The sequence below is a fragment of the Salvia miltiorrhiza genome, chromosome 8 (genome assembly GCF_028751815.1).
Source record: "Salvia miltiorrhiza cultivar Shanhuang (shh) chromosome 8, IMPLAD_Smil_shh, whole genome shotgun sequence".
Classification (NCBI taxonomy): Eukaryota; Viridiplantae; Streptophyta; class Magnoliopsida; order Lamiales; family Lamiaceae; genus Salvia; species Salvia miltiorrhiza.
The window spans coordinates 18,027,964-18,038,416 of NC_080394.1; the positions used below are offsets into that span (position 1 = coordinate 18,027,964).

General features: G+C 39.8%; 1 protein-coding gene across 1 annotated transcript; it reads left to right on the top strand.

Annotated features, from left to right (window-relative positions):
* The first annotated feature begins 7,381 nt into the window (after nucleotides 1–7,381).
* On the top strand, nucleotides 7,382–10,237 carry LOC130998147 (uncharacterized). The gene is made up of 4 exons (XM_057923580.1): nucleotides 7,382–9,083; nucleotides 9,502–9,620; nucleotides 9,707–9,998; nucleotides 10,086–10,237. The coding sequence occupies exons 1-4, from the start codon at nucleotides 7,382–7,384 to the stop codon at nucleotides 10,235–10,237; spliced, it is 2,265 nt and encodes a 754-aa protein (XP_057779563.1).
* The last annotated feature ends 216 nt before the right edge of the window (nucleotides 10,238–10,453 follow it).

Below are 10,453 nucleotides of genomic sequence, written 5' to 3' on the forward strand. Positions count from 1 at the left end.
TAGGGTTTCTGCATTTTTTTAAAAAAAATTACGCGTTTTTAATATGGATAATTGATAACTCTTGTATAAAGAGTTATTACTCATTCGTTTAAGCTTTTAAGAGGAGTTTGATGAGTGTTTTGTTTAGTTCCTTTTAGTTTTCTTTTACGTTTTGTTGTCGTTCCGCTCTTTCGTCTTTATTGGTTGAGAATTGAAATGTATGAAAACTAATGTCAAAAGTTAGTGAATCTCATAGAAGTGGACAAAGGATAGGTTTGTTGGTCTTGTGCAGGAATTATAGCATTGTTGGGATTTTGCTACAACATTCAGCTCAGTTGTATTGGACGAGATTTTCATAACCAAAAGAGACGGGACCACTTACTAAAGAAAAAGTTAGTTGATTTGGCATAAAAGATGAACACCATTCAGCAAAAAACCAAGAGAAAAAGAAGAGCACTTGTAGTCTACGAATGAGGGGTAACTTGGTCTTTTCAAGGGCTATTTTTCGGACCTAGTTGCAACATCTAAGGAGACAGTCACAATGGTCAGGGGTGGATTTTGAAATTCAACAACAAAACATAGAGTAGAGGGGAGAATAAGTAGTTGCCATTTTGACGAAGAAGGGGGAGAAAGAATGAGACCAGATTATTGAACTATGATCTTTGGCTATTTTCTCTTGCTTGCTCTGCTTATTGAAGTTGTATTTTAATTTATGCTACTTTAATATCATGAAAATATTTGCATTGTTATTTTTCCTTTTAATTTCTAGCATGAGCTTAATTTTTTAGGCTTAGATTGTTGATGAACTCTATGTCTTAGTGAATCTCTCATTATCCATTCAGCTTTGTTTCTTGTTATCTCTTACTTTTGACTGGCCATCTTTTACAAGATATTTAGGTAGATCTTGATTCTATAAATGTTGAGAGTAGCGGATCAGGATGAAGGTCATAAGGTTAATAGCATAGAAATATGTTATTGTCTTGGGTGAATCTTGTAAAAATGAGTTGAAAATCTAGAGCTCTTAACCAGACATGTTATAGGAATATGTTTAATTAGGTGGAAGATGTGGAGAGTTGGCCCAATTATCATTAACTCCTCTGGCCCAATACTCTTCCCTAGCCCAGATCTGCTACCCGGCCCATTCCCAAACCCTAAGCCCACTGCCCTTCAGATTTACTCCCCTCATCCTCACTTACCTGCGCCGCTTCATCTTTTTCGCCGCCCGTCTCCTCGATCCCCACCTCCGACTTCAATGCTCCACCCTCCTTCCCAATGACCTCCACTCTTTTTTATCCCTGCTGCAAGTCTTTCAATTGTAAGGAAGTTTCACACACTGTTTGACTCAGAAGGCTCTGCTATTCCTTCTTGTAGTGTCGCCGGATTCCTGTTCGTGGTTTCCTGATTGGTGACTGTGGGTGTGAACTTCGCTTCGATTGAGTGCTTGTATCACCGGATTCCTGTCCATCGGTTTCCTGGTTTAGTGATACTTTATGGGTGTGCAAGCCATCGGGATCCTGTCCATCGGATTCCTGCTACTGGTGGCTGTGCAATCGGGATTGGGGTGCTGATCTATTTCTCATGTTCCCTTTTGAACCGTGATCATTGAGCTGCTGGAAGAGCCGAGCTTACTGTGGGAAAAATCTGAGCCAAAGTGTCCCGAGGACACATTTTTCCCAAACTCGAGTTTCCTCTGATTTCTATCTTTCTTTCTTTCTGTAAGTTTTCTGTTGTTCTCTTTACTTGCTGTTTTTCCCCTTGTGATTTGCAGAGCAGCGAAGTGAGGACCAGAGCAGCGGAGTCATCGCTCCAGAGCAGAGAAGTCTCTCCAGAGCAGCGAAGTCGATGAGTGCCAGAGCAGAGGAGTCGAAGCTGCCAGAGCAGCGAAGTCGAGTGCCAGAGCAGATGAGTCGAAGCTGCCAGAGCAGCGAAGCCGAGTCTTCCAGAGCAGCGAAGTCGTTGTCTGCAGAGGAGAAGAAGAAGACGAAGATCCAAAGTACTTGAGTACGTGTGGGGAAGACAGGAGGTTCGGGAACCAAGTGGTGAACCCTGGCTAGGCGAAGATACCCGAACCTCCTGTCTTCCCCACACGTACTCAAGTACTTTGGATCTTCGTCTTCTTCTTCTCCTTTGCAGACAACGACTTCGCTGCTCTGGAAGACTCGGCTTCGCTGCTCTGACCCTCGACTTCGCTGCTCTGGCAGCTTCGACTCCTCTGCTCTGGCACTCGACTCCTCTGCTCTGGCACTTGTCAACTTCGCTGCTCTGGAGCGACTTCTCTGCTCTGGAGCGACTTCTCTGCTCTGAAGCGACTTCTCTGCTCTGGAACGACGACTCCGCTGCTCTGGTCCTCACTTCGCTGCTCTGCAAATCACAAGGGGAAAAACAGCAAGTAAAGAGAACAACAGAAAACTTACAAAAAGAAAGAAAGATAGAAATCAGAGGAAACTCGAGTTTGGGAAAAATGTGTCCTCGGGACACTTTGGCTCAGATTTTTCCCACAGTAAGCTCGGCTCTTCCAGCAGCTCAATGATCACGGTTCAAAAGGGAACAGGAGAAACAGATCAGCACCCCAATCCCGTTTGCACAGCCACCAGCAGCAGGAATCCGATGGACAGGATCCCGATGGCTTGCACACCCACAAAGTATCACTAAACCAGGAAACCGATGGACAGGAATCCGGTGATACAAGCACTCAATCGAAGCGAAGTTCACACCCACAGTCACCAATCAGGAAACCACGAACAGGAATCCAGCGACACTACAAGAAGGAATAGCAGAGCCTTCTGAGTCAAACAGTGTGTGAAACTTCCTTACAATTGAAAGACTTGCAGCAGGGATAAAAAGGAGTGGAGGTCATTGGGAAGGAGGGTGGAGCATTGAAGTCGGAGGTGGGGATCGAGGAGACGGGCGGCGAAAAAGATGAAGCGGCGCAGGTAAGTGAGGATGAGGGGAGTAAATCTGAAGGGCAGTGGGCTTAGGGTTTGGGAATGGGCCGGGTAGCAGATCTGGGCTAGGGAAGAGTATTGGGCCAGAGGAGTTAATGATAATTGGGCCAACTCTCCACATTCCACCTTTGGCACAATAATCATTAAGTCACCAGTGAAGAGCCTGCCTTTGATTTGAGCTTATCATCACAGCCATTTTTACTATTATCCTATCACAAAGACAAGACAATAGAGGGTGAGAAAAATATTAACATATTAATCTCAGTCTCAACACCAGAGACCAACCCAAAGGGAAATCACCACATTCTCAAACCTGAAAGGTTATCATTGAAGACTCACAGACACAACAAAACACAACAGAACACACACACATGCAGAGACAGAAAAAACGACCAGACCAAGTAAGAACAGAGCAGACACACAGATCAAAGAACAAAGCTCAACAACATAAACAAAGACAACACAAGAAAAGAAAAGACAAGGGACAAGCAGCCACAGAGGCTGAACTTGCGACACACACAAGCACAGAGACTGAACATTAACCACAATCAAAGTTCTCAACAGGAGCAAGAAACTCATTGTAATCAAGGCCTACTTTTTGTGTAAAGTCCTTAGCAACAAGTCTAGTTTTGTATCTCACATTATTAGTTTCATGCTTGACTTTAAACAACAATTTGGACTCAACAACAGAACATTCAGTAGGTTTTTCCACTAGTGTCCAAGTTTCATTATTATTATGTTCATTTATAACAGGCTCAAGCAAGTTTTCTGGTTCAGCATACATGTTGGGTTGAGGATCCACCTCAAAAGGAACAGTGGAGAGAGGAAACATAAACTCATTCATGTTTTGATCAACAACATTCAGATTCTCCACCTCACTTGGAGCAGCAGACTGTGAGGATTCAGCCAAAAATGGAAAGATAAGTTCATTAAACACCACATCCCTACTGATGCAAGTTTTAAACCCAGGAACAGACCTATCCCACAACCTATAGCAGTTGTTCATGATGACAAAAAAGGCTCAAACAGTTGCAGGCAGCAAAACTCAAGACAGCAGCCACACAGACATCAATAAACAACAATCAACAAGCAACAACCCAGAGCAGAGCTCAACAAACACCAGAGTTCATACAGCCAATCCAGATAAGCCCCTCTCTCCCTTGTTTTCCAGAATACTCGCACGAGGAGACCCACAGGGGAATCCAGACGAACTGGACCAAAACAAGGGAGATCTCACTCGGCTTGGAATACCAAGGGTTTATCGAGATGTAGAACAACAAGCGGAAGCACAAAAGTACAGGATCGCAAGATACCAGAAACTCAGCAAGCAAAAGCAAGCAAAAAAAAAAAAAGGAAAAAGCAGCAGGCAACACCAACCCTAGAATCCAGGAGTTTCAGGTTTAAGCCAATTTACCAGAGCCGCCTTCTCAGGAAGGGGAGAGGCCGGTCCTACCTTGTTCCTTGCTCGTCGGGAGCAAGAATGGCGCAGCCAAGGGGCGGCGGGGTGGGTAAGATGTGTTAGGAGGGTGCCCTGGCTAGGTCACCGTGGCTCTGATACCATTGTAGGGTATCTTCGCCTAGCCATGGTTCACCACTTGGTTCCAGCAGACCTTCCTAGGCTTTTGGTCAGAGTTTTGGTTCTGGTTTTGACCACTATGCTCAGTCTTCTGATGGTAAGGTCTCATGTCCTTAGACTTATCAAGGTTCTGACCCCTATTGTAGTTCTGGGGTTGGTTCTTGTTTACATACAAGATTTCACCATGAAGAGGCTTTGAGTTAACCAATTTCAGTTCACTCTCTTTAGACTTAAGGCCATTAGTAATCATTTCACAAGTATCTTTTGACCCACCATACTTCAAAGCAGATTTTACCTCAGCAAAAGGCTCAGGTATAGAGTTTAAAAGGATTTGGGGAGCATATTTCTCAATGGAGTCATCTCCAGCAAGTTTTAAATCATGCAACAGTATATTGAAAACATCCATATTGGTGTCAATAGGAGTCGAAGCTGCCAGAGCAGCGAAGTCGAGTGCCAGAGCAGAGGAGTCGAAGCTGCCAGAGCAGCGAAGTCGAGGGTCAGAGCAGCGAAGCCGAGTCTTCCAGAGCAGCGAAGTCGTTGTCTGCAGAGGAGAATAAGAAGACGAAGATCCAAAGTACTTGAGTACGTGTGGGGAAGACATGAGGTTCGGGAACCAAGTGGTAAACCCTGGCTAGGCGAAGATACCCTACAGAAGACTTAACATAGGAGTTGAAAAATTCTTTGAAAAATTGTATGAATTCACGTCACTGTGTAACTTTGCTAAAAAATTGCTGCAACCTCTTGTTCCGTTTTGAAAAATATTGAGGGATTCAATAATCCAAGTCCGTTTTTCCAACTCATTTTCCTTACATCTTTACTTATTATTTATTTTATCTTATTTCAACATCTCTGTTATTTCTTAATTTAGTTTAGTTTTCTAAACAACCAACTGATTTGTGTTTTTATTTCATTTTATAGTTAAGTAATTGAAATTAGCAAAAATTCTAGTTTGCAATCCATATGAAGACGATCTTAAAATATTTTCATTTTTTTACATATTGAGACTACTTGCACTTGCGTATTATTATTGGAATTTCAACAAAAAATTAACAACAATAATGTTAACATAAATATACATGACGTTACATATAAATATGCATGGATAATTCTAAATCTATTACTCACGCAATCTGACGCCCAAACTCAGCATTCTTTGGGTGCAACTCTCGCCTCATTTCTGCAAAGAGGTGATCTGATGGTCACACAGACCTGACACTCGCCGGGCACGCCTATTGCCACTATTAACTGTTTGTTGATAAACATGCATTTTTACCTCTTGATGTGTCATACTTGATGTTTAGTTATGAGGATTTTGTGTGTTTGATGGTTTATTTGAGCTTATATTAGTTTATGGTCAAGAACTTGTCACTTCCTTATTGTTTGAACGAATTTTCAGAAATAATGAAGCAGAATTTGGAAGAATTTGCTGAAATACAAGTTGTAGTTCGTCTCGAGAGGAGTTTGTGAGCGTAAACGGATTATAAATCGGATTTCGGACGAGGAAGAACGAGCCAAAATAAAATCGCTGCACAAAGTTGTCAGGACCTAGTGCTATCTCAGTTTTTGCACGTTTTTTTATTATTTCAGCTATTTTCCGATCCTACACAATTTTGACCTATATTTTTTAGACCTATGGCATATAAATATTCCCCATAAACATATTGAAGAGAACTTTTATCATATTCTACTTTTTCTGAGAGCAGAGAGACACAGACGGAGAAAACTTCAAGAGTAAGAACTGAAGATTCACATTTTTTCCCTATGGTTTATTTATGAATGTTTATTTTTATTCTTGATTTTTCATTGCTAGTTCATATGTTTATGTGTGGCCAGTGTTGTGAAAATCGAATTAATCGGCCGCCTTGAGGCACGCCTCAAGGCGAGGCGGTGATATACCTGCACCGCCTATACGCCTTATGCATATTTTACGAATTTGCGCCTTAAAGCAATTGAGGCGGCGCCTCAAGGAATCAAATAATACATGAGGTGTCCCCTTGGGATGGCCTAGTGGTTAGGGTGGTTGCCTGTTGTCTAAGAGGTCACAGGTTCGAGTACTCTCGGCCACAATAACCACTAGGTGGGGTGTGTGTGTGGTTTGTATTATTTATAATGTAATTTCATCAAAAAAAAAATAATACATGAGGCGGTGAGGCGGTGATAAATAAGTTAATTTTTAACCTATCACAGCCGCAATGTTTGACCTCTTTTATTCTCTTATTTCCAAGCTATACCTATATCAGCCGCAACTTTGGGATGGTGGGCCTTAAAAATATCATAGTTTAACCCTAATCTATTGAAAGTATAAATAAAAATATTATTGAGATACAATCATACAAGATTCGACAAACAGCATCAAACTAGAGCAGCAGCAGTCAACTTCCTCATTGTTCAACATCAGAATTTGGCGGCTGAAAATTAAGTGTAAGTTCAATTTTTATTATTACTACAATGAAGCATGATAGATTATTAAATTCATCATTCAACATATAATTTAACAAGCATTCAAAATTAATTAAATTTTCTGTTCAACACCAGTGCACGAATCATACAAATTATTATTACTAATTTTTTTATCATTATGTTAGTTTCGTTAACAAGCATGCAAAGTTAATAAATATTGTCATTAAACACGAGTTCACGAAGCATGCAAATTATTGTTACTAATTGTTTTTTGTTATCATGTTAGTTTCATTAATCGGAGCAATGTAAAGCTAGTTAAATATTCCATTAAATACGAGTTCATGAAGCATGCAAATTATTGTTACTAATTTTTTTTATCATCGTGTTAGTTTTATTAATCGGAGCATGTTATTATTTTAAATCAGATTTAATAAATATTGGTATTAACTTGATTATATCAATTTTGTTAGGAATTTCAATCATGAGTCGAAAGGATCCTGCCTGGAAGTATGGGACAGAAATTCCAAATCCAACTGGAAAACCACATAAGTATTTTGAATGCAATTTTTGCAAACAACAAATTAAAGGTGGCGTTGCAAGAATGAAGGATCACCTTGCTTGGACCCATAGGAATGTGAAAGCTTGCCCAAAAGTTCCTGATGAAGTCAAACAGGAAATTTTGGATTATGTGAAGAGGGGGACGACAGCTAAGGAAAAGCGACAGGAAAAATTTTATGATATGGTTGATGCTGGAGCATATTTCCGTGGTAATTCGAATCCTGCATGTGAAGTTGCCGATGACACAAGAAGCATAAGAGGGCCGATGGACAAGTTTCTTGTGCATGTGGATGATAACACTGATGGGATTCCAGATAAGCAAGCTGCAAATCCGCCACAGGATATGTCTCTCCATGTCAAAGAAGCAAGAAAGCAGGTGGCAATGGATATTGGACGATTTTTCTTTGAAAATGGGATTTCGTTTAATTGTATCGAGTCTCCATCATTTGTCAGCATGTGTAGGTCCATCGGATTGTATGGAAAAGGTTTGAAGGTTCCTTCTAGACATGAGTTGAGTACGTGGATTTTGAAGGAAGAAGTGAAGACAACGGACGTGATTGTTGATGATATCAAAAGATCTTGGATACAAACAGGTGTATCCATATTATCTGATGGATGGAAAGACATGAGAGGGAGAAGCTTGATCAATTTCCTAGTCAACAACCCCCATGGTACTGTGTTTTTAAGGTCTATTGATGCTTCAGACGCCGTCAAAGATGCCAATTTGCTGTTTCAGCTTTTAGATGGGATTGTGGAGGAAATTGGAGAGGAACTAGTGGTTCATGTTGTGACTGATAATGCTAGCAACTATAAGGCTGCCGGAAAACTATTGATGGAGAAGATGAAGAGTCTTTATTGGACACCATGTGTTGCGCACTGTATTGATTTGATGCTGGAGAAGCTAGGAGAGCTACCTCAACACAAGAATGCATTGATGAAAGCAAGGAAAGTGAGCAACTTCATCTACAATCATGGATTGGTGTTGGCAATGATGAGAAAACACACGAACAGAGAGCTTATTCGTCCGGCAACGACGAGATTTGCTACTGCTTTTTTGACATTGGAGAGTATGATGGAGTTGAGGCAACCTCTACAAGCTATGTTTACATCTACTGATTGGGAAAGGACTACATGGGCCAAGAAAAATGATGGAAAAGAGATTAAAAAGATAATCTTAAGTGATCAGCGATTTTGGCGTGCTGTTCAATATGCCCTAAATACTACAAGGCCATTGGTGAAGGTCTTAAGAATGGTGGACGGTGAACAAATGCCTGCAATGGGATTTATCTATGGTGCCATGGACACAACGAAGGAGGAAATTGCCAAAAATGTGGGGGGTCAGCTTGGGGATTATAAAGAGATATGGGATATAATTGATGCCAAATGGGAGAATCAATTGCATCATGATTTACACGCTGCGGCATACTTTCTAAATCCTCGTTTTCAATATGGTGAAAATTTCTCCAAACATCCTGAAATTAAGAAGGGTTTACTGTGTTGCATGGAGAAATTAATTCCACCCGCCGATCAATTGCAAGCTGATCTTCAATTGGATAATTTTAGATCGTGTGATGGGCTTTTTGGACGATACGCAGCACTGGAAAGTTTCAAAACAAGAACCCCCGGTATGTCTTTTTTATACAAAATTTTTGTGTATTACTTTTAACCTGCCAAGTATATATATTCTAATGTGTGTGACTGTACAGACCTTCAAGTATCGAATATGCTACTGTTTTATTATGCTAGCGTATGTCTGTGTATTACTTTTAAGTTTTAACCTGCCAACTGCCATGTGTCAATTGCCAAGTGACAAGTGTACAGACCTTCAAATTATATATATGTATTCATAATTTCATATGCTTAATGCTTCTCTATCTAATCTATTAGTAATAGTATAGTATACGTGCTAGTGTACTCAATCTGCCAAGTGTACAGACCTTCAAGTGTATAATCTACTAGAGTACTAGTGTTTCATATTGCTTTTGACATGCCAAGTGTACAATCCACTAATCACTAACCACTAATCTTTATTATTCTTACTAGGAAATTGGTGGACTCAATATGGAGATGAGACCCTTGAGCTACAAAGTTTTGCTGTCAAAGTACTGAGTTTGACATGTTCAGCTTCAGCGTGTGAACGTAATTGGAGTATGTTCAATCAGGTATTGTGTTTATTATTATTTTCTTTTTTTAGCAATCTGAAAAATTATTTGTTTCGATTAATAATTATATACTTCTAATTTTATAGGTTCACACGAAGAAGCGTAATCGTTTGACTACACAGAAGCTCAACTCTTTGGTGTACATCATGTACAATAGGAGGTTGAGAGGGAAACATGTCAAATTGACAAGTAGGGGTGGAGATATAGACCCATTGGAAGTTGATAATTTGGCTTCAGATGATGAATGGTATGTTGGTAATGAGGATGAGGCAAATGAACATCTTCCAATTGAGTCAGGTGCAAGTACACAAATGATTAAGGAAAATGCATCTTCATCAAGGACAAGTAAGAAGAGAAAGAAGAGCACAAATTCAAAAGGTAAACTTTAATTATTAAGTTCTAGTGAATGTAAATTTATTATTATTATTATTCTCTTCATATATACTTATATTGTATGTAACTTAGGAAAAAATAAGAGAGTCATGCATTTGATCGATGAGGACGAGAACGAGGAAGAGGATGAGCCTGAAGATGATAATGATGATTTTGAGATAAATCCAACAAATTTGGATGGGAATGATGATGAAGATGAGGATGTTAATGCTTGGGATGATTAAAATTTTGAATATTTTACAAACTGAAGATTTATTATTATTTTTATATATTTTCAGCTTTTAGTTTAATTATTTTAAGACTTTTAAACTCATAATTTATATATATTTTAAACTTTTAAATGGTGTTATTTGTTATTTAAAATTATTATGAGTTTTTTTTTTGTGTTCGGTCTGAAACCGCCTCGAGGCTTACCGCCTCGCCTCGACGAGGCAAAACGC

Excerpts from the sequence above, each read along its gene's own strand:
- LOC130998147 (XM_057923580.1), top strand. The coding sequence starts at position 7,382 with ATGAGTCGAAAGGATCCTGCCTGGAAGTATGGGACAGAAATTCCAAAT. Across the intron at positions 9,084-9,501 it reads TTTCAAAACAAGAACCCCCG|GAAATTGGTGGACTCAATAT; the intron begins GTATGTCTTTTT and ends TATTCTTACTAG. Across the intron at positions 9,999-10,085 it reads GAAGAGCACAAATTCAAAAG|GAAAAAATAAGAGAGTCATG; the intron begins GTAAACTTTAAT and ends TATGTAACTTAG.